Raw genomic sequence first — 24634 nt, 5'->3', positions numbered from 1 at the left:
AGGTTTCCGTTTCAGGCCATCTGATGTTGACTAAACATCTACTCTATGCTCATCACTGTTTCTTGTGTTCACTTACCTTAAGCCTCTTATTTTCCATTATCTCCAATTTGCAGATAATAAGACTGAGGCACAAAAGTCTGGGGAGCAGATGACCAGACAAACAACAGGCAATGACGTCTGTCACAGTAGCAGATGATATTTACAATAAGAAGAAAATGGAGGGGCGCCTGCGTGGCTCAGTTGGTTAAGTGTCCGACTCCTGATTTCAACTTAGGTCATTATCTCTCGGTCCGTGAGTTCACGACCCACGTCAGGCTCTAAAGAGCCTGCTTGGGATTCTCTTTCTCCCTCTCTCTATCTGCCCCTCCCCTGCTCGCTCTCTCTCTCTCTCTCTCTCTCTCTCAAAATAAATAAACTTTTAAAAAAAAGAAGAAGCAAATGGAAATAGCCTACATATCAAATATTGGTTATGTTGTTACATAAGCTATCGTACAGCTACACGGCTATCTAGATGGTATGCACTTATTGAAAATAATGCTTTCAAAGGGTGCTCCAAAACTAACATGATTAGAAAGGGGATAGAGAAGCTGGACAAACATACGATCATTGTGTTCTAGAGATAGAGGATGGAAGCAACCCGACAGAATAGCTTCTAAGAGGCAAGGAACAAACTAGTCACTCACTCACTGACGCATTCACTCCATAAACACTTAGCGGACAGCTATTATTTCTGTCCTTCTAGCAACCTTCCTCCTCCTTCTGTCAATAACAAACGCAAGTTACACTGCTGCCTCCTGGTGAGACAGCCCAGGCTTCAGCTGTTCTTTCCTCCCAAACATAGGGGTTATGAGCTGCTGAATCACAGCACCTGGGACCAGCATGTGACACAGAGGAAGTGTGTGGCGCTGGGCAGGGAAAAGCTCCGGACCCCTCCAGCGGGACACACTCACACCCCCTTCCTTCAGGCCTGGAACCGAAAGAGCCATGTAAGAGCTAGGAAGGGAGAAAAAGAGAATCGGTGCCACCAAATGCCTCTGGCCCAGGCCCTTCCCGGGAGGCCTGCTTAAATCCCAGACTCACATTTTTGTCACCCCTTCCACTCCCATCTCACATGGAGGCATACTCTATTCTTGTTCTTTAAGATCTTTAAGAATTAGAAAGAAAGTGGGATTTCAGAAGCTGTGTTAATTAAAATCCTAGTTGATTTATCGCTTGGCTGGTAAGAGAAATGGAATGACAAAACTATTGATTTCTCTAGTATCTGCGTTATTTGTGCCTATGAGTGTCTGTGTTTGTGGATGTGAACTCATTTGGGTGTCTGTCTATATTATCTGTATGCCGATGTCTGGGCGTCTGGCTTGGAACTTGTATATCTCTACCTGCGCAAATAGTGAGCTGATTGTGTGTGTTTACAAGCCTTGCATCAGATAAACTCGATGACTAAGAACAGCTTGGATGGGGCTTGAGCGTGGGCTGCATTTCATGACTCAATTCCAAAGAAGAAAAGTATAGACAAAGTAACTTTGCGGTGGAGAGCCCTGATACATCACCACCCTACTCAAGTGATCAAAACGCACCTCACTGCTGACCAGCCATGCTGACAGCCCGTGCTTCTGATATGATGCGATGAGAAGGGCTTCTTCCCCCAAAACACATAACCTTAGTCTCATCATGGGAAAGGCATCATGGACCGACTAAGGGACATTCTACAAAATAGCTGACCAGTACTCCTCAAAACTGTCAGCATCATCAACAACAAGGAAACACTGAGAAACTGTCATAGAGTAGAGGAGACAAAGGAGACGTGATGATTAATTATAACAGGATATCCTGGATGGAATCCTGAAATAGAAAAGCACCTTCGTGGAAAACTAGTGGAAGCCGTATAAAGTCTGGGGCTTAGTTAATAGTAACAGACCAATAATGGTTCTTCCATTGTGATAAGTGTACCATGTTGGCTGAAGGTGTTAACAATCAGGGGGACTGGGTGTGGGGTATACAGGAACAGTCTGTTCTATCTTTGCAACTTTCTGTAAATCCAAAACTATTTAAAAATTTTATGTTTCTTTATAAAAAAAAAAATGATGCTTGGGGAGAAATGTGGACTCCAGCTGACAGGTCTGAGGGTTCCTTATTTCATTCCCCCCAGGAGGAACTGCACTTCTGTTTGCTTCTTCCCCAACCAGAAGCACAGGCGGAGACCGGATGTCTCTCTGGCACTGTGTCATGAGCCTCACGGAAAGGAGACCTAGAGAAGCCAAGCCCCAGTGGACACATGGAACCTGGCCAAGGAGCCAAGAATGGAAAGCTCCCTCAAAGAACCTGGAAATGGAAGGAAATGGGGTCCCCAGTTGGGCTAGGGGATGAAAGCTGTTCTCGGGTGAAAGGAGCATGGCAAACCTGATGGGCTCTGTCTTCCAGTTGGTCCCATGATCTGCCCTGGAGCCCACCAACAGGTGCATCCCAGGCAGGCCTCCGGGGTCCGCATCATCCGTGCTTAGCTACCTCAGGGACATTCGCTCTGGCGGAGTCAGGCCTTCAGGTGGTCCATGATGATCCTGCTCCCTCCTTAGCTGCCTGAATAGGCTTTGAACCAAAGCTTCCTTGGGTTGGAACAGACTGCTACATCAGAGCCTTGAGCATAAGAAAATGCCCAGGCCAGCAAGGCTTGCACATTAACTTGTGGAGGGCATAAAGAGCTGGCTCTGATGCTTATAATCTGTGTGGCTGAAGGCAAGCAGCTGCTGTTTTTTTTTTTCTTTTTCTTAATTTTTTTGAGATAACATATGTACATAAAGATGAACAAATTATATCGAGGTGCAGTTTGATGAATTTTCATAAGGTCAACACACTCATATATCCAGGAACCAGATGAGAAATATTACCAGCATCCCTGTAGTCTCCCTTGTGCCCCCTTCTGGTCACTCCCCAACCAGGCTAACTGGTATCCTGACTTTTTTTTTTTTTTTTTTTTTTTTTGAACAACGTACATTAATCTTTTCATTACATTTCTTAACCTCTCTGAGCCTCAATCTCTTTATCTGTAAAAATATAATAGAAGCTTCCATATAAGGTAGATGAGATAATTAAATCAAATGGTGAATGTGAAGGACTTAGGACATCACATGGCATAAAGAAATGTTCAAAAACGTTAGTTCTCTTTGCTTCCCTTCCCCCATGTAACGCTTGAACACCTATAGTAATTACTGTAAAAATGGCTAGAATTTATTGAGTACATTCCACATGTTGAGCACTGTGCTAAGTGCTTTACAGGAGTTGTTTAATTTACTCTTCAAGACAAGTGTCTGAGCAAGTATTATTATTGTCCCCATTTTACAGATGAGGAAACGGAGATGCAAGGAAGTAAAATCACTCAGGGAAAAAGTAGTAGCTCTGACACTGAAACGTTATCTCTATCACTTCAGAGTCTACACTTAACTCCTTTGTTTTACTGCTTCCCACTCTGGCCACCCATCAAACCAAAACCAAAACCCAAACCCAAACCCAAACCCAAACACATACAAGAAGAAGAAGAAGAAGAAGAAGAAGAAGAAGAAGAAGAAGAAGAAGAAGGAGGAGGAGGAGGAGGAGGAGGAGAAGGAGGAGTCGACAGAGAGGAGCAGAGAGCAAAAGGAGACAGCCTTCACACTGGGACCCAGGAAGGGCAATTTTCCCAAGCAAGGACTTCTGGGGCTGGTTATGAGCAACAGGAAGATGAAAGGGAGCTGTGAGCCACTGACTCTGCCTAAAGCTCTGTGGTAGAGGGTGGACCAGGATCCTGGGACCCAGAGCTGTGATTGCTGCTTTCAGGACAAACCCACTCCAGCCTGCCCCACTGCAGAAGCCACCTTCCAGGGTGACAGCCACAGAGATGAGGACAGACAGGGGCGCCTTTGGGGAAAGCAGAATCTGGTTTTCTTTAAGAATGGGCTTAAAATAACTTCCATTTCTAGAGATTGTTTAAACAGATACCTCCTCTTTCTCCCCCAAGGACCAAACAAACATACTGAGAAGAATAAACTGAGAAGATTAGTAAGCCCATGGATCCCTGCCTCCTCTTAACCCCATCCAGTGACTGGGCCTCAGGTCCCATCAAGCAGGCCCCTTAGGTCCAGGGCCAAATCCAACAGGGCTGGGAGGACATCAAGAGGTTTGGACCCCCTAGCAGGTGGAAGGGAAAGTGGGCTGGCTGCTCAAGACAAGTATATGCCTCCCACCCAGCCTGACTTTACCCAGTATGCTTTGCACCCAAGCTGCCCAAGTTATAACTAAACCATTGGGATGATAATAGAATTGTGTTTGGAAGAAAAAAAATACACACACACACACACACACACACACACACACACACACACACTTACATACATACATACATAGCAGCTCAGAAGGCAGAGGAAAAGGGAAGGTAAACAAAAACCACTAGTAATAATAATTAGTATTTATTGGACCCTTAGAGTACCCCAAGGGTTGTGCAATTATCATGCATTATTTTATTCTCACAATAACTTGATTAAGTGTACTTTTTCCTTGTCTCCACTTTACAGATGAAAATACAGAGGTGCAGAAGACTTACATGACTTAAGAGAGCCAGAGCTCCCCGCAGGCAACCCGATTCCAAAGCCTATCTCCCTACTGGCCACACTCTACAGTTCCTCCACCAGTCCCTGTCTCCCACCAACTTTGAGATGTCCTCAAAGGCAGGTACTGACTTAGCTCAGGATCACCAGCACTCAGCACAAGGCCTGACACATACTATGAATCAATAAATATTTACCAATCAAGTAAACCAGAAACTGCCTGGGAAACATGGATTGTAAGCCTTGCCACACCAGCTGGGAATATTTCCTGAACTTATTGGGGTGTTATAAGATGGGCACGAGTGCTCTGGCCTGGAACATAAGAACCCCCTGAACTCACCCAGTCCTCTATTCTGGATTACATTTCGGGCGATGTGGATTCTATCTTTGGCTGGGTACGTCAGGCAAAGCATAGGTGAGTTCCCCGTAATGAGGTACAGTTTAAGACTTGGGTTAGTACATTCCACAAAAGACACCATGATAAAAATTTTTGTTTTAAATAGAAATACTTGAGGGTGCCTGGGTGGCTCTGCTGGTTAAGTGTCTGAATTTTGATTTTTGCTCAGGTCATGATCTCACGGTCTGTGAGATCAAGCCCCGTACTGTCAGCATGAAGCCTGCTTGGGATTCTCTCTCTGTCCTCCCCCTGGTGTCTCCCTCTCTCTCTCTGTCTCTGTCTCTCTCTCTCTCAAAATAAAGAACTAAACTAAAATAAATTGAAATAAAAAGAAATACTTGAAGCAGGTGTCAGTAGAACCAGAGAAATCTTCTGTACAAGCCATTTTACAAACATTACAATATTCCACTGAGGAGTGCTCTAGTTGCATAAAGCTTGGACCCTTAGTAACCACAGTCCCAGTTCTCAGAACTTGCAGGCAAATGGTAAGGTGTGGATATATACACTCAAGCTCTGGGGGTGTGGCTAAAGGGAGATCCTAGCTCTTTTGGGAAGTGCCTGTCCCCATATGACACCAGTAACAAACAAAATATTCTCACCCAGTTCAGTAAGGCTTAAAACAGTAAGTAGTACCTCTCAGACAATCCCTGCTCAACCTGATTCATTGAAACACTACTGATGTGGACCATGTGCCAGGCTTTCTGCCGGTGAGCCCTGCCCTTAGGACACTCACACCATCTAAGAGGAGAGACAAACATAAATAAACATAACCCACCCACATTCTCATCCCAACACCATGCGCCATACATCCCCACTGCTCATCTCCTATACACTTGACCCTTGAACAACCCAGATTTGGACTGCATAGGTCCATTTAAATGTGGATTTTTTTTTTTTTTTTTTACAACACAGTACTGTAAATGTATTTTCTCTTCCTCATAATTTTCCTAGTAACATTTTCTTTTCCCTAGTTTATTGTAAGAATATAGCATATGATATATATAATGTACAAATTATGTGTTAGTCAGCTTTATGTTACCAGGAAGATTTTCAGTCAATTAAGCTGTTAACAAGTTTTGGAGGGGTCAAAAGTTATATGCAGATTTTCAACTGTTGGTGGGGGGGTCGGTGCCCCTTACCCCTGCATTGTTCAAAAGTCAACTGTAGATTCTCCCCCAAATCTATCATCTTTTCTTCTGTTAGCACCGTTACACAGACTATTACTCTGGCTGTCAGGTCCTGCCAGGCCCACCCAGCGTGGCTACCTTTCCTTCCGGGTGCCATCATGCTGACTCCACCAGACAACTCAGGCTGGTCACAGCCACCACTCAGTCTCTTCCTGCTGCATCTTCTAGATACCATCGTGCCACCATCAGAGCCAGGCATGCCACTGGGTCTCCTAAGCATCATGTAGCTTCTGTTGGGTATCACTGTTCCCATGACAGCATGAACTCTGGAGCCGGACTGCCTGGATTAAATCCCAGAGCAGTCACTTGCTACCCGCATAACTTTGGGCAAGTCACATAACCTCTCTGGGTTTCAGTTTCCTCAATGGTGGAAAGGAAATGGTAACAGCACCGCGCCCCCAGGCTTTCTGTGATTTTGAAGTGAAGTGGATGGGTACACGTACATATACATGCATACGTGCAAATATGTGTCTACATGTGCTGAGAATAATGTCCGACAGGAAGTATCACATGTGTTAGTTCTTATTAGAGCAGTTTCAGTTAAAGCAGCTGTATCATCAGAACTTAATTACTTAAAAGTAGAGAAATAATGAAAATTCTGGTAAGATGGCAGTAGTGACCGCAGTTTTTAATTTTTTTTAACGTCTATTTATTTTTGAGAGGACAGAGAATGAGTGAGGGAGGGGCAGAGAGAGAGGAAGACACAAAATCTGAAGCAGACCCGGGGCTCAAACCCACAGACCGTTGAGATCATGACCTGAGCCGAAGTCGGACGCTGAACCGACTGAGCCACCCAGGTGCCCCGTGACAGCAGTTTTTAGATCTCTCTAAATCCCCACGTGAAAAATTGACAGAACAACAAAGATAACAAAACCAAAGCCCTTTGGATAAACACTAGATGATAAAAATATCCCCGCAAACCTCAAAATATCAGCAGCTGGGGACCAAACACTAACAGCCACAAGACCTTCTCAGTATCATCTGTACAAGAGGAAAAAGGAGGACCCAATAAGATAGCGTTTGATGAATATGAGAGACCAGAGCCCGCAGGATATTTATTGGAAAGCACAGCATGCCAATTCCAGAAGAGTGGCTGAAACCTGAAGGGGATTTCCCTCTCCAGTAGCAAGTGCATGCAAGGCGCCTACTAGGAACTTTCAAAACCAGCCCAACAGGAATCTCTTCTATAACGAAGAAGTGTCATGTGAAGAAGAAACTTCTGGGGGCAAAATCAAAACTGGGCAGGACAAAGGCCTCAGAGACAAAGGCGAGAGATGTTCATTCAGATCCGTGTAGGAGGTGGAAGGAGAGCCAGGAACTCTGGGAAAAGCAGAGCACCCTACTTTGAACCTGACACGGAAACAGAAGAGGATGGAGGTCGATGGATTTAGAACAGCTTTCCTGAACCCCGCCTCCCTCGCAAAGTGCATGCCAACTAATTTCACATAAAAATGAGCAACGCAAAAATTATTCAGGTCTCACCCCATGCATGGTTATTTTCAAAAGAGAAGAAATAACAAAATAATATCCCTACAATGAGAAAATTCCAGGAAAATGTACTCACAAAACAGAAGGAAACTAAAATGTATACACGATTTCAAAATAAGCTTAACATTTTATTTTATTTTTTTTTAATTTTTTCTTTCAATGTTTATTTATTTTTGGGACAGAGAGAGACAGAGCATGAACGGGGGAGGGGCAGAGAGAGAGGGAGACACAGAATCGGAAACAGGCTCCAGGCTCTGAGCCATCAGCCCAGAGCCTGACGCGGGGCTCGAACTCACGGACCGCGAGATCGTGACCTGGCTGAAGTCGGACGCTTAACCGACTGCGCCACCCAGGCGCCCCAAGCTTAACATTTTAAAAACTGATATAAGATGTGAAAGAGAAGCATGAAACCTCAGCTATCTTAACTAAGAAAAGAATTAGAAACAAAAAGAAAATGTCATTTTAGAAACAAAGACTACACAAGACGAAAACATGAGATAATGCCTTACGAAAATCAAATGCAAAAAAGAAACAAAAATGTTTTAAATTAAAAGAAAATGAAGACGGGGTACCTGGGTGGCTCAGTCGGTTAAGTGTCTGACTTCAGCTCAGCTCATGATCTCACAGTCTGTGAGTTCGAGCCCCACATCGGGCTCTGTGTTGACAGCTCGGAGCCTGGAGCCTGCTTCAGATTCTGTGTCTCCCTCCCTCTCTCTCTCTGCCCCTCCCCGACTCATACTCTGTCTCTGTCTCAAAAATGAATAAACAGTAAAAAAAAATTAAAAAAAAAAGAATTGAATTCAAATTTACTGCATAAATAAATAAAAGTTTAAAAAAAATAGAAAATGAAGACAGAAATTAAAAGGATTTGTGAGGATGTGACAAATATTAAAGATACGCAAATAAGACCCAATATATATACAATAAGAGTTCCCAGGGAAGGAACCCAAAACATGGCAACAAAATACATGTGAAAGGCTATAAGTTAGGAAAACATTCCTGGGGAAAAAACATTGTTTGAACTACATATTGAAAGGCCATATTCCATACGTAAAAAGAAATATACAACACCTATTCTACCAAGATTATTGTACTTTTAAAAAGAAAGAAAGGAAATGCTTTGTGCATCTAGAAATAAGTGCATGTTACCTGAAAGGGACAGGAAATTATGTTATCATCAGATTTTTGTGTGTGAGAGCAATGCTTTATACTAGAAAATAAGTAGAAGGACATACTTAAAATACGCAGAAAAATAAAGTGTGAGCCGAAGGCCCTCCATTCTGCAAAATTACTTTCGAGTATGATAGGAGAAGGAAGTGACACCAGTGCGATGCTGGAGGACAATCATTCCAGATGGTCCTTGATCCCGGTTGCTGATTCACACCAATGATGAATAAGAGGGACAGTCAAAGCTGAGCCCCAGACTTTCCACTTGTGCCACAGAGTGGAGAGGAGAAACAAGTTCAGAAGACAGTTCAATTTGAGGCACGTTGAGTTTAGTGAGCCCATTTAGCCTTTGGTGTCCAGTCCCTTTCTCTGGGTTGTCCTCCTGTAGCACTTCCTTCCAGAAACATCCAGGTGCTCCCAGGATCCATGCAGGGTATGTGGCCCACATACTCACACAAATCCCACCGTGAATGTTCACTCACTAGACATCTCCTTAGTGTCCACTAGGTACAGGAACTGTTCTCGCTGCTTGGGACACATGGGTGAGCAACACAAACAAACATGTCTGCCTCTCCCTCTAGAGCAGGGGGAACAAATATAGTAATAACAAATATAATAAATGAAAATGTTTGTGGTGTGTTAAAAGCAGATCATTTCTATCAGAGTTAGAATAAGTATGGACGAAGGGTGCCTGAGTGACTCAGTCGGTTAAGCGTCCAACTTTGGCTCAGGTCACGATCTCACAGTTTGTGGGTTCAAGCCCCGCAGCAGGTTCTGTGCTGACAGCTCAGAACCCCTGCTTCGGATTCTGTGTCTCCCTCTCTCTCTATCTCTCTCAAAAATAATAAAACATTTTAAAAAATTAAAAAAAGAAAAGAATAAGTATGGATGAGATTGTCATGTGGGAGGCAGGGAGGTTACTGCCATTTTAAACAAGTGGTCAGGCTCACTGAGAAAGTAAGACATGAGCGAAAACCTCAAGACGGTGACAGAACAAAGCTGTCTGAAGTATGGGTACTGAGCAATCCAGGCAGAGGGCCCAGGCAGTGCAAAGGCCCTCCTTGGGAGTATGCCTGGTTTGTCTGAGAAACAGCAGGGAGATGAACATGGTTAGAGCAAAAGAAAGATTAGTAGGACATGAGCTCAGAGGAGAGACTCAGGCTAGATCATGCAAGGCCTTGGAAGCCACTGTGAGCACCCCAGGTTTCTTTCACTCTGGGCGAAGAGGAGAATTCTTCCTGAACATTGAAGGAATCTTGTCACCACATGTCAGCTGGGGCCACCAAACCCCTACGCCTCTCTCCAACCCAACCTGGAAGGTTCTCTAAGGTCTTAATAAAAACAACACATAAATTCATTTAAAGTTAACCTAACCTCTGCCTTGCAGTGATTTGTAAACTGTTTACTAAACAGTTAATTTAAGCATAACTATTTATGCAACAAGCTATAAATAATTTACAGTGTGGTTAGGGTATTAACTTCCTCACTAAGGCCCTGGTGAAGCCCCAGCCACTTGGGACTAGAGGAAATGTTGCTTCTCTGATCTTGTCCAAATCTCCCAATGGTTTCGTCGTCCTGCTTCCGTTCTGGCCTGAATCCCACACTGAGGTGCTTTTGCTCTCTGCGCATCGGCACTCTGCAACCCTCCATCCCCAACTACTCCAAGTTCACGTTGTCCGTATAGAGCCTTCACGGCAAATGGTGTTGGGTAGGCTCACAGAAGTCCTATTCCTAACTTGCAGCCGATCCATCCGGGCAACATGAGAACCAGGAAGGAGGCTTTCTCTCCCTGCAGGGGACTCTGCAGAATGCCCTCTGCACCTACCTATTATGCTGGGCCTGCTCTCTTCCCCTGTATGATCTCTTGTGTTCTCTGCCATTTCTGCATGGACCTTCTGCTCCAGGCTGTAGCAATGGAAAGAGTTTTCAGATTGTTTTCCAGAAATCCCTACTTTCATTGTTCATCCTTATCCACTTTGATATATTGTGGTCCACAGCATTTTCTGTTCATTAAACTGTCCAGTATAACATGGTAAGAGAGTTGATTCTACATTTCAGATATTTCCAAAAGTATGGGTTAGGGGAAATGGTGTCCACCAATATACCCCAAAGCTAATAACTAGGAATAATTTGTGAAGGGGGCATAGATAATGCTACTGTAGTCACTTTGGCCCATCCATTTCTCCAGGTTGTGGCCTTCCATCAATCTGTTGGAGGGTTTTAAGGCAGGGAAGAGATCTGACCACTCTAAAACAATCAACTTTAAAAAAAAAAATCTAGCATACTTCAAGCATGCTATAAAGAAAACTTTATTGAGTACCTTGCGTGAGCCGAGCACATATCAAGTGCTTGCACGTACCATCTCGGTCTTGTATTCACAGAAACACTATTCCGTATCCCCATTTCACAGAGGAGAGGATTAATTCCTACAGCTTGTCAATGGCAGAACCTTGACTTCCCTCCAGGTCTGCTAACTCCAAAGCCTGTGCTGTCACCTATTCCCAGTCTTTCCAGGACCCCAGTGGGGTGCATTGTTCTTTCTGTTTCAGAAAGCCAAGGAACTTGAATTTGGCTCCAGGTAACTGTTTCCAATCCAATAAGCCAATATGTTCATTAGACAGCTGCCCACTCCTGATGAGTCAGAGCCCATCTTGTTAACTCTGTCAAATGCAGGCATTTTAGATGTCTCCTGAGGGATGGGGGGGGGGGGTTGCTAATTAACAGTCCCTGGCCTTTCATTAACTAAGGAATGACTCATTTCTTAACCTCTTAAAAGGATACACGTGTGTACAAGCATGGCCAGTGTACGTAGGAGAGCCAGTAGGACGGTACTAACACCAAGAACACCTCATGAGACGCCATCACCCGTGTCCTAACAGCCTTGCACCTTTGCACATGGCATTTGCCCTCCCGGAGCCACAGTTCCCTGACCTGCTTTCCCCCTCAGTCCTTACCACCGTCCCAGCCACACTTAGTTCTTTCACTCCCTCTGCTGTGACTTCCGGCCTCCCGGCCTTTGCACATACTGGCCCCTTTCTCCCCATCTCCTCTTCACCTTGCTGATGGCTCCACATCCTTAAAATCTCTCTAAATGTCTCTGCTGAAGTAGGTTTCTCTGACTCCTAGATGCGCTTGTGCCCCCCGTGTCTGTTGTACCCCATCTTTCCCCCCATTGTGATGCAGCTCTCGACTGTTTCACTGCTGGACTATTAATATCTGCTTCATTCACCAGACTATAAGGGCAGGGCTCGCGTCTGTCATGTGCTCCCTCCATGTCACCCCGAGCAGTGGACCGGATACGCTGAGGACGGGATGCTCGGCGTATGTGTGTGGCACTGAACGAAGCAGGAAATGGGAATAACATTAACTGGTACCACCGTGCTGCCTCACTGGCTTGTTGTGAGAGTCGAGATGAAACTGGTAATCATTATTGCCAACCTTTACCGAGGCTGGGCTTCGTGTCATCTCTCATGTGGATGGCTTCAGGTGCATTTTCTTATTTATTTCTCATAATGCCCCTAGGAGGAGGGGGTTCTTACTGTCTTATTTTTACAGTTGAAGAAACGAAAGCTTGGAGAGGGAAAGTGAACTATGTGACATCGCCCTGCTTGTAAGTGGCAGAGCCACGCTCTGACCCAGCCCATCACACGCCAGACCCCACAGGCTTAAGTGCTACTCTAGACTCCAGGAAAGGCCATGCCCTGTCCAAACGGCACGCTTAGCACTGTCAGGTAATAATTATACATGCATTCTCACGCAGAAGAACTCAGCTTTAGTCTGCCCTCAGCCTTCACGGCTATCATACAGAACCTGATGCGTAGACTGAAAAGGGTTGAGCTTTGTCTTTCCCATTCTGTTCGCTTCCTCTAAGGAGAGTCTTTTCATCTGCCAAAGTGGAACGTTTAGGAGAATTCACAGATGGAATGTGTCAGGTGCCATCCGGGTACCTCTGATAGTGCTTGGAAGTGCCGGTGACAGTAGAAAAGCACCACTAGAGGGTTTCCAAGAGCCGGTCTACACTACGGGCAAGCCTCCATAGACTCAACGGCCTCCAGTCCCCACCACTAGGGCTCCTCTCCTCCACCACACCCTTGCTCCCACCCCCAAGCCTCGGGCTCTGACCAAGGTTCTCTATCCCCAGTTGTGGGCAGACTGAGAACCAAAGATCCTTCACCTCAGGCTGCACTGACGGGGCTGCCCTCCTAAAGCGCCCCTAGAGGTAGAGGCCAGAAGTTGCCTGTCCCATCAAGTTCCACAGCCAGCGCATGATGGGGCCAGGCCTGGAGCCCTGATGTCCCAGCATTTTCTGTGTGCCTGCTCACCAGCCTGTTCTAGGAGCTGAGGACAAAGCCAACCAGGAGAAAATTCCAGCACTCACGGAGCTCAGCTAAGACCCCGAACAGGCAAGAAAGCACCAGGAAACCTCGTAGTCATTTCAACAGTAGCCAATGTGCAACGAGCCAGGCAGTGCTGTAAGCCCTCTCCATGTATTATCTCTTTTAATCCTCCCCACTAACTGGAGAGAGAAAATTATTATTGCCTCCTTTCACAGACAGGCAGACTTCTGTGAGGAGAGTCATATGGTAGGAACTGGGTGAGCCATTACTCAGACCAAGTCTCTAGAGTCTAGAGTCTCTGCTCTTATCAACTAAATAGCACATTGCCATCACGAAGCCATCAAGAAGCTGTGAGCAGGACAGCCGAGGACCACAGGAGACAGAGGGCAGGACTTGGCCTGGGAATATGTACACAAAGGAAATGACATTTGCCCTGGTTCTTAGAGAAGAGGAGCAGGCCAGGATGACAAGGGCAAAAAGACTGTTGGAAAAACCTAGAGGCATAAAAATAGAGATAGAAACAAGGAGTTTCACTGGATTCAAGCATGGGAGGCGGAGGGGGGCGGGGGTTGAGGGAGTGGCCGGGAAGCGCCAGGTGATCAAAGACTCTAACTTGATTCAGAATTTGGGTTTAATCCTAAAGACAATGTGGAGCCACTGAAAACACTGTAGAGCAGGACAGTGACATAATTGTGCAGAGAGTCAGTAGAAAACTGGACCAGAGCAAAGTGAACTACTAGACAGAAGGCTGACCTACCAGGAGACGGTAGGCATAAAACAGCAAGAAGACAGAAGCCTGAACTTGGCAGTGACGCCGGAGAGAAAGAAGTGGGAGGTCTGGGAGGGAGATGAGAGGATGTGAGGGTGAAGTGAAGGAGGGAAGGCAATGCGGGCTCCTGGGTGGCAGGGGGCCTGGGCGACCGGTGCTGTCCTGGCTGAGATAGAAAACCCATCGAGCGAAGAGCTAGTTCTCATTTTGTTTGGTTTTAGGAGAGGATGACAAGTGGGGTACACAAGGTCACAGCAGATGTGGGGGGCAGGCCCTGCAGAGAGGTCCATCAAAGAGGCCCTATGCTTTGCCAGGGAGGAGACGAGGCCCGGTGAACCCGGCCCCCGCCACAAGCCGGTCCACTCCCAGCCGCGGCCACTGTGCCGCCACATAATGAGCTCCTCTTCTCAATTTTAGAGTCTAGGGACTGCAGCTCATTAAGGTTTGGCCTGTGTTAGAGTCGAGCATCCCGTAATTGCAGAGCTCGCCTGACTCCCTGTCATTAGCTTTCTGGTTCCCTGGGCTCCACCTCCCCTCTTGGATTTGCTGATTGACCCCAACACAGAACGGCTGGCTAAACAGGGCAGCTCTCGTGGCGTGGTGGGGACTACCTGCTGTCCCCGAACCTTGCAGCTCCCAGGGTTCAACCGTCCTCAGCCATGAACTTTGAGCTGCCATTCCCCTATGCATGAAATCTTTCCTTTGCAAGTACAGACGACTGATCTGATTACTCACACAGAGGAAAGGAATTGAAAATTAAGGTCAAAGCAGATGGACTGGCAATGAGTCACATTCCCTTCATGGTGGAAAACCACCACAGTCAGGACACATTAGGGGCTCTGGCCAAGGAGCCTGAGGGGCCAGGGACCAGGACTACAGTTGGATTTTCTCGGTCTCCATTGTGAACTAGAATCTGAGCCTGATGCTGTCAAGACTGCCCCCATGCCTGGGGCAGGGAGGGCATCCCACACAGTGAATGGGGCTCCCGGTGCCCGCCCAGTTCTCATCAGAGCCTCTGAGAGAAACAGATGCCTACTCCCTGAGTAACCCTCTTACTCTCCGATGGCAGCTTTCCTGGACATCTGGAAGAAGGTGACCAAGACCTAAAATCTGGGTTTTCTGCAGTCTGGCAGATTCCAGACACAGAGCCAGATGTAACCACAATCATCTCTACATACCAGGGTACTGGTAGGATGATTCTTTTTTTTAAGCTGGAATTATCCAGGGTGGAGGTGGGAACAGGGGAAGGGAACAGCATAGTCTTGTACCAAGAAATTGCCAGTGTGAAAACAATGAGACCCCTAAAATATTCATTCTAAAGTCAGAGGGAATTAACTACCCACACAGCAAGCAGGGAGGTTTATCGACAACAGAGCACCTTCAATGTACCAAGCACTCCCTCCTTCAGCCCTTAACAGCACTCTGATGGCTGGAGATTACTATCCCCATTTTATGGATGTAGACACAGGCTTCGAATCATCACATTTGTCTAAGACCTCACACTAATAGTGATAATTAAGCTAACATTGATCAAGTGTTTATTACATTCTGGGCACTGTGCTAAGGGCCTGATTCCATCTTAATTGTTCACTTAACCTTCAAAATAATCCCATGAGGTCCACATAACTGAAATTTGGGAGGTTAAGTGACTTGGCCAAGGTTACACAGTGGACAAGTAGAAATAAGAATCTAGGCAATCTGAGACCAGAGCCTTGCTCTTAACAATTATGCTATGGTCTTTGAGGTCTTTAGCAAATGAGCTGAGATTCAAACCCTAAAATGCACAGCCAGGGCCCTCTCTGCTATGGTTAGACTGCCCTTACGTGACATATCGATACCTTTTTAAAGCTTATAATCATTTAAACACTGTGGCGTGTCTGATCGTTTTTCAGACCCTTGTCACATTTCTTTCTGGGAGAAAATTGGGTGTGTGTTGTTTAAATTCAGGACAGAACCCCTGGCCCAGTGGCCCCTTCATCACATATGTCTGACAGGTTTGCACCAGAAATACTACCAGAGCTGAGAAGCCAGGGAGACATGCACACAGGGTGAGGAGTGACCCTCTCAGGACTTCAGGCCACAAAGGGGTCCTCTCCCACCCCTCCTTGCCCTGCGCTTCTGCTTTGGTCTCTTAGATTGCCCCCTTCATTCATCAAAGCCCATCACTGGGGAAAGGTAACTGTGCCTGACCCTTCAGATGCCAAAGGGAACAATTTTTCTCAGCTCAGCAGACCCACACCATGGCCCCCAGCTGCTGGTACCAGTTCCTCATCCCCAGCTAATCCTATAGGCCTGGCATCCAGCATTCCCCCAAACCCCAGGGGTTGATAGTTTATGGAGATCTATGCCTACACTGTGGTTGGCTCATTTCAATCTCTTTTCAGTTAGAATGGAACTTTATTCCTGCAAAGTCTGGATATTTGGATTTCCCTGCCCTACTCTATTCTACCTGCTATGTGGAGAGTTCTGTGCAAAAGAACACTTTACCATATGCCAAGAATACTTGGTAATGGCCTCCAAACTTTACTGTGTACCTTAATGTGCCAGGAACTTGGCTGGGTGCTGGGATTACAGAGGGGTTGGTTAGAGGAGAATCTCCAAGAGGGCAGGACCTTCTCTTGCACACTGACACATTCTCTGCCCCCAGCACCATGCCTGGCACTTCAAAGGCACCAATAAGCATTTACTGAATGAGTAAATGAATGGCCATAAAGAAGCAATTATGGCTCATTGGGCTCCACATGGCATTTTGAGGTCAGCAGAAAGAATCATGGGAGCAGAGAGAAGGGAGGCTTAGTCCAAGCTATGATATCTGACAAAGCTCCCCAGGCCAACACTGGACGGGTGCCTTCGAGTGCCCCAGGAGAGGAATCAGAGTTGGAAGATGCTAGGGTTTCTGACAGAAGAAACAGCATGCACAAAGCAGTGGAGGCATGGAGCCACATGCTGGGAAAATGGCAAGTTCTAAGTGTAATCTGGAGAAGTGGAGGTGGAATCAAAAACAAGGAATTCAAATTATTCAAATGTTGGAGTTCTGAGATTCATGGATTTATCTGTATTACATCCCACCAAAGCAGGGCACCCTGTTCCCCCTATAGAACATTTCTCCTGGATATACCAAGGGCTTCCATATAATCCAAATGGGGCACACCCTTAGATGCCGAAAGGGGTTCCTAAGCTAGGGCGCCTTGCAGTGTCCATCCCGGCTTCAAGGCAAACACTAGACCTCTTGTGCATTTCATAGGAAGGAATGAGAAGACCTTGCCTTGGTCAATGGGACTGCTTTCCCAGTCCTAGGCTCTAACATGTGATATTTTTGTCCAGCAGAGGGAACAGACTCTCCAAAACTTATTCACAAACTCCTAGAATATTAGAGCTGGAAGGGTCCTTGGGGAAACTTTTGCCTACCTCTTCATCCTCATATGAAGAAACTAAAGGTCAGAGAGGGAGAAAGATTGTCCAAGGACACACAGCAGGTTAGTATACAGCCAGGACTGGGAGGGAGGGAGGGAGGGAGGGAAGGAAAGAAGGAAGGAAGGAAGGAAGGAAGGAAGGAAGGAAGGAAGGAAGGAAGGAAGGAAGGAAAGAAGGAAAGAGGAAGGGAGGGGATAAAGGACAAGGGAGGGGATAAAGTCCATGTTCCTCACTGCACTGGGTTCTCCCAAAAGAGATTTAATGATGAAACTGTGGACTTTTTTTCCCAGTGAACATAAAACCAAAGACTAAAGTTACTTTTCTTTAGAAGAAAAAAAAAAATGTCTCTCCAGCTCTCTGATTCCATCAAACAATTAAATCTTTGGCTTGAACTCAGAAAGAGGATTTAAATTAATCAAGATAAAACTAGCTTACTCTTTCCCTCCAAGCAGCAACTTTCTACCAAAAAGAATGAAGAGTTTGCTGAAGACTGGAGTGCCTTGGGGAAAGGAACAAAATCCAAGCTATTAAATTAATTTCTCATAGTCACCTGAGGCTCCTCAGCCATTCGTCATTCACTCATCAAACATTAAACATTTTTTCATTCAACAACCACTTATTGAGCTCCTACTGTGTACACTCTAATCACAGGAGCACAAATATGAGCCAGAAATTAATTTGGCCCTTGGGACATTCATCATGGAGAAAGGTAATGGCATTTACATAAATCATCACCCCACAACCCAGGGCCTGGGTTGTGTAAATTCTCAGTCCAAAGTAAATCTCATTTGAATGAGTGGATGAATGAAGTTGGTATCTACTATTGATCACTGCCACATGAGAATTCCCCTGGAGCTCGGACACAGCTCTTCTAGAAACAGCATAAGGAACAGCTCAGAAAAGGCAGGACTCCACAAATGGGTGGGTAGGGGCCTGAAGAGTCTTTTGACAGCTCCGTTCCCTTCTCTGGGCCTCCGTTTCCCCATCTTATGAGGATGACAGATGAGCTCTAGGTAACTCCCAGCAGTAACATTCGATGGTTCTATGATCCCAGTTCCCGGCACCGTATGGGAATTTAAACCCAATCTCTCGCCCTAAAAATAACTATTGAATCACTGTCCCTCTGCCTTCTCAAGGTCACGCCTGTGTTCCTGTGGATTTCTCTTGGGAGACGAGAGAAGTGAGGGAATTCGATTCTAACTGTGATTGGCCTTCCTTTCTATTTAAACAACAGAAAAATATCCAATTATCCCATTGACAATTACAGTCTGCACATTTCACCGCAGGCACAGAAAACAGGCCAGCAGCAGAAAAGCAGCCACAGACCAGGGGTGCACATATGTAAGCCATTATCTGCTTGGAGACAGGCTGGCCTGCGGTGGCCGCCAGCTGGACACCCCTTGCCAACAGGCCAGGGGCTATCGGGGAGGCTGCCTGCCATTAGCTGTAGCCACACCCATACTGGCTCATCTCAGACTCCAGGCTGAAAGGAAACCAGGTGAGAACATGCCCAGTCTGGTCACCAACATGTCCTTAAGCACCCAAGAGTCGTACAAGGATCCTGATCTTCACTCAGTACCTACGTGTAGAAAAATTTTGTTGAAAGCTAATGAGTAAACAACTACCTGGATGAATGAGTGCATGGCTTGTCCGTGTGAAGCCCCCAAGAACACAGTGGAAAAGACAGACTGGATAGAGTATTGGCCAGCACTCAGGCCCAAGCACCATCTGGGAACATCTATCCAAGCTCCGTTCCTTAAAGCTGACCCAGGGCAAGTACCTTAACCTCCGCAAGCCTTAGTTTCCTCATGGGGCAGATGTATGTGCTGCTCAGGTTCCCCTTTAAGGAAGGACGTGTTGTCCCCAGCTGCTGGGAGTATCACTAGCTAACAGCCTCCAGCCGCCAGGCCTTCAGACTGTCTCAGAGCCACCTCACCTAAGGTCATACCCTGGCCCACGGCTGCCCACTCAAAAGACATATCAAGTGGGATTTGAAGACCCTGGCCACCCTGTACAATGAACAAAACTGTGATTCCCAGGCTCCCTGTGAGGGTAGCTGAAGTCACTCAAGTCTTCTTCCTCCACCTGGTCCTGCTTCTGTCTTCTCCCTTCCCTGAGTGCTGGTCCCAAAGGCACTCCCTAATAGCCACTCTCAACTCTCAACACTGTCCCAAAGGCTGCTTCCCAGAGAACCCAACCTGTGGCCCATCACTTGCAATATAGAGATAATAATCAGCACACGTGTGCCGTCTGGCAGGTACGTTCAGCGGGAGCCAAGGTCACACGGCTGGTAGGAAGTGGAGCTGGGACTCAAGCCCAAGTCTGATACCAAGGCCTATATGTTTCCAACCACTTAGACCCACATTCAAGTTTCCAAGAGGAGGGTTTCGTTCTCTGGCTTGTTTATTTTATTATTTTTAAATATGAAAGCTTTCCAGGAGATGTAGTTGGAGTTGAGAACCCTGACATTCCCTCTCCTATTGTCCATGCCGAGTTGGCATGGGATCCCAGCCCCTGACCTGGAGCCCACACCTAGATAAGCCTTTTTTTTTTTTAAATGCTATTTACTCATAAGGGTCTCAAATACCAAAGGCCTAACCCCTACGGTTCACCCAAGCTGCTGGATGATCTCACGCATCTTGTCGGTATTTGTTTATTTTGCACATTGAAGTGAACAATGAATGGCACTTCAGAGTGAAGTTCAGTTTCAATGAAACACGACAGAGAGAAGTCAATTATCCAGCATTAATTATTGTCTGGGGACAATAACCATGGTGTTATTCCCCACTAAAGAGGCCTCTATAGCTTGGAACAAGAGGAAAGAAGAGGTAGCTGCTATCATCTGTCCACAATGCAGCAGCATCAGATTGGATAAATTAACCTCTCTGACATCCTGTAAAGACACATAAGCCTTCTTCACGAACATGGCCCATGCACACAATTAATAGGCTGGTAGGGCCCAGGGATTGTGTTCCCCTAATATTCCGGCAATGCCAGGCTATGAATACATTAAAGGAAATACCACCTTGTCTCTGCAGCCCACCCTGCCCTATCAGAACTTTAGGGCTGAAGACATTCTAAGCAAACCCCTTCTCAGGTTGTAGCTTTGTGGCCAGCCAGAACTCTTGGGGTCATGTTAGTCCGGGGCTCTCCTCCCAAGATATGTGTGTAGAATATCAGTTAGAAACCCTAGCCCGCCTCCAAAAAGAAGAGTAATGTAACTTCTAAATCATTTTCATGTAATTTAATTTCCTTTTATCCTTAAAGCTTCTGAGGCAATTGGAAGTGTGACGGAGAGAGACAGTGGTCCCCAGAGGCTGAAAGGGTGCCAGGGTCTGATCTACCTTTGCCCCACATTCTCTAGACCAGGGACCTAGTCTTTATTTGAAGAGGTTCTAGCAGTTCCTGTGTGCAGGCAGGATGCATTAGACATATTATCTTAAATTCTCATTACAACTCAATGACGTAAGTGTAAACATGCCCACTTCATAGACGAAGAAAGCTGAACCCTGAGGTTATAACTAATATGCAGCAGAACCAAGATAAGTTGAGGCAGTCCTGACTCCCACACAATCCTAAACTGCCCTGTGACAGCAGCTTCCCCAGCCCCAGCACAGGCTCTCCGGTCTGACTGTCCCAGGACCCAGGAGGCTCTGAGGAGCTGTCCCAAAAGCCCTATTGTGTTAGACGAGGTTATCAAAAGGACGTGGCCATAGGTTCACCCGTGCACTGGACCCCAGCCACCCGAGGCTCCTCACCCCCTCCCCTGTCCTTGAAATGTGCATTCCACTTGCCTTCCCCCTCCTAGAGGCTGCCCTCGGGACACAACCTTGAGATAGTGATGTGGTGCTGAGACTGTCTGGGTAGTATACTCAACTGAACCCACTTAAGGCCTCCATATACACTTTTAAGATTTTGCGGCAGGTGCGGAATCTACACATCTTGCGGCGGCTGAAGACAAGCCTCATATATAAGTTCCCTTGCCTATGTAACCTGCTGCCCACCAATCTGGGTGGCCCTCCTCCTTCTTTGGTCTCTCTCTGCCCTTTGATTACAGAGGCTGGTTTCAGATTACACCTGGGAAGCTCCCCAGGTGCTTACCAACCAACATATCGCCAGAGCTGTTTCTGCCCACCTGGCTCACGGGTACCGAGCTACTGCCTGGTGTGGACAGCAGCCAGAAAGACTATGAACACTTCATCTAGAATAGCTCCACTTTCTCCCGGCTTAAAATATTAAGCTGCTGGGAGTGTCTGTTGATGATTTCTGATTTTCTCACCGAGGTCATTTGCCAAGAGGGGTCAGGGAAAGGATTTCTAGAAGACTTGCCTGAGATCACCCTCATGAAGAGCCACAGCGGACCTCTGACATGGAGTAGGCACTCAATAAACAACAGGCCCCCTACGCAGCTTTCCTGAGTGAGACACTTTGTACATAGCAACTCATTCAATTCACACATTAACCCTATGAAATAGGTACTATTTTTACCCATTTTATAAGTGAGGGAACTGGGGGTCTGACAGGATTCGAGAACTTGCACAAGGCCACACAGCTAGTGAGAGGAAGAACCTGGCTTTGAAAGCAAGCAGTCATGAATTCAAAGGCCATCAGCCGCTCCAACATACATGTATCCCAACAGGTTTGCACCTCACGATCCCTGAGCTCTGCCTAAGACACACTGTGTGGAAAGATATTTGGGCCCCCAGGTGATCCCTTATTCTCCACGTTAGCCTGCACAGAAAAGTCCTAACTACATCTCTAACAGTGTTTTCCATTCTAAGTAGCATGCACGAGATACATGTCACACCCGTATATCCCTTATAATGATGGCCTCAAAGGGGTTAACCCAGTACCAGTAGACTTTTAGCAAATACTCATTATTTTTTTCTGATTTTAAAAGCAACACACATGGGGCGCCTGGGTGGCTCAGTCGGTTGAGCGTCCGACTTCAGCTCAGGTCATGATCTCACGGTCCGTGAGTTCGAGCCCTGCGTCGGGCTCTGTGCTGACAACTCAGAGCCTGGAGCCTGTTTCAGATTCTGTGTCTCCTTCTCTCTGACCCTCCCCCGTTCATGCTCTGTCTCTCTCTGTCTCAAAAATAAATAAACTTTAAAAAAAAATTAAAAAAAAAAAGCAACACACAGTAAGAAAAATACTCAAAAACCAAACAACATGGAAATGAATAATGTGTGGGGTGCCTGGGTAGCTCAGTCGGTTAAGCGTTCAACTCTTCATTTTGGCTCAGGTCATAACCTCAGGGTGTGTGGGATCAAGCTCTGCATCAGGCTCCACACTCAGCACAGAGTTTGCCTGGAATTCTCTGTCTCCCTCTCTCTTTGCCCCTCCTCTGCTCTTGCTCTCTCTTTCTCTCAAAATAAAATAAATAAACTTAAAAAAAAAAAGAAATGAATAATGTGATAAATTGAAACCCTCCATAATTCAGGTGGGGGGTGAAGGACAGAATAAAGGTAAGATGTCAGTGATACATGTAATATGTAAAACAAAACATACAACACAAATCAACAATGACTTAACAGTCTTGTAAGGGCTACTTGGATTCTGTTGCCTCAAAACGACCCCATCAAAAGATCTCAGAAAAAAAATTTAAAAAGCAAGGCAGAAACCCTTGAGCCCTCAGTTGAACACTTCCTCTGTAGACCAAACCTGCATTACTGACCAAACAGCCCAGTTTGCCTGGGGCTGAGGTGTTTCCAAAGTCACAAAAGTTTCAGGGCCCAAATCAGGACAGTCGTGGGGCATCTGGGACAGTTGTTCACCATAGATTCACTGGCCTGGTACTTTCCCCTTCAGTTCTGGTGCTGGCCCCCCAAACCAGCCAGGTGTCCACAGCTCCCAGCTGTGTGAAGTCACCTCTGGGGCTCTGTCTCTCTTTCTTCTCACTGCATCGTCTGCCCTTCACCCTCTGCTCAGTGTGTTCCTCCATCCTCCTCCCCACCACTCTCCCCTGCCCAGCTCAGGGCGACAAATATTTCTGGAGGATCTGCTCTGTGCTCAGTTCTCTCCCTGGTGCCCTCGAAGAAGTAGAAGACACCTAAGGGTAGACTGTCCCTTTCAAGAAGCTCAGAGAGAGTCTTCCATAACCCCGAGGGCCCCCAATGGCTCCAGCCTCCTTGCCCAGGTGGGATCAGGAACCCCCTCCAGGGTCTCCTATCTTAGCAGAATACCCCATTCAATTATGTTTCATTGTCTGCCTGCATCTTAAGGAGACCGTCCCTTGGGGGACTGGACATGCCTGATTCCTTCATGTCTCAGGGCCCACTTGCATCAGTATTTGCTGAGTGAACATAGCATCCCCAATGCTTTGTCTTAAGCTTCCACCCCAGGACAGTGCATAGAGAGGTGGAGCCACCTGCAGCCTCAAGATCCTGGAGCTGGGCCTCAGCCATTGGCCAGATAGAGCAGGCCTGGCCCTAAGAGACACCTATGGGACTTACCGCTGACCCGGCAGAGGGATGGAGTCCAGGTGGCGGCCTCCAGGCAACGCCATCATGTTGATCCCAATCTGCAGCAAAGCCTGCCCGCAGTGGTCGTGACCCTGGAAAAAGAGAGGGCAGGATGGGGTCAACAGATGTCCTTAGAGAGAAGGTGCAATCACTTTTGCTCTCAGATCCAGGCCACAAGGAGCCAAGGCAGCTATGGAGGGAAGGCCCCCTAACCCTCCTCTCCTTTTTGAACCGGTTTACACTCTACTGCCCTCACAAGTAGTGCAGGACTTAGTCTAACGTCCCAAGCTCACCATGAATCCCTACAATCTTTTATCTCCCAATATCAAACATTTGCCTGACCCATCTTGCTTTGTACCAAACACAGGGACACACAGACCAGCAAATATTGCATGGGACATACTCACACTCTGAAAGTATCTATGGTTTATCTGAAATTCACATTTAACTGGGCAGCCTGTATTATTTGCTAAATCTGGAAAGTCTACATGCTAATTCTCTATAACCATCACAGCGCGGGGTTATTCATGTCGATTATGCATGGGAAATGTGACACTGTAGTGGGCATAGTGGTTGCTTCCCAAAATCCATTCCACTTCAGACGATATAATTTCACTCGAACTGCTAGTAAGTGGTTCAGAAATAGGCATAGGACTCAATTCAGACCAATGAGCCATGATAGGATTGCTTCTACAAAAAGTTTTCTTTCTCCTAACTGCGAACCACAGGAGACAGTATCTCTCCCATTGGACCTGAACAAGGAAATACGTCACATCATTGCTGCTGGAGACCAGCTTGCAATCAAGAGAGGGCCTAGCTGGGAGAATAAAGCTG

General features: G+C 46.5%; 1 protein-coding gene across 1 annotated transcript in view; it reads right to left on the bottom strand.

Annotated features, from left to right (window-relative positions):
• Positions 1 to 24634, bottom strand: part of INSC (INSC spindle orientation adaptor protein) — a 126730-nt gene that overhangs the window by 67651 nt on the left and 34445 nt on the right. Inside the window, exon 2 of the mRNA XM_045484617.1 lies at positions 23792 to 23892. Coding sequence (XP_045340573.1) covers positions 23792 to 23847 — 56 coding nt within the window. The 5' untranslated portion in view covers positions 23848 to 23892. The remainder of the gene's footprint in view (positions 1 to 23791; positions 23893 to 24634) is intronic.

Source organism: Leopardus geoffroyi, chromosome D1, assembly GCF_018350155.1.
Source record: "Leopardus geoffroyi isolate Oge1 chromosome D1, O.geoffroyi_Oge1_pat1.0, whole genome shotgun sequence".
NCBI classification, from domain to species: domain Eukaryota; kingdom Metazoa; phylum Chordata; class Mammalia; order Carnivora; family Felidae; genus Leopardus; species Leopardus geoffroyi.
Note: the sequence above shows the minus strand (reverse complement) of the source record. Positions and strands in the feature narration are given on the sequence as shown.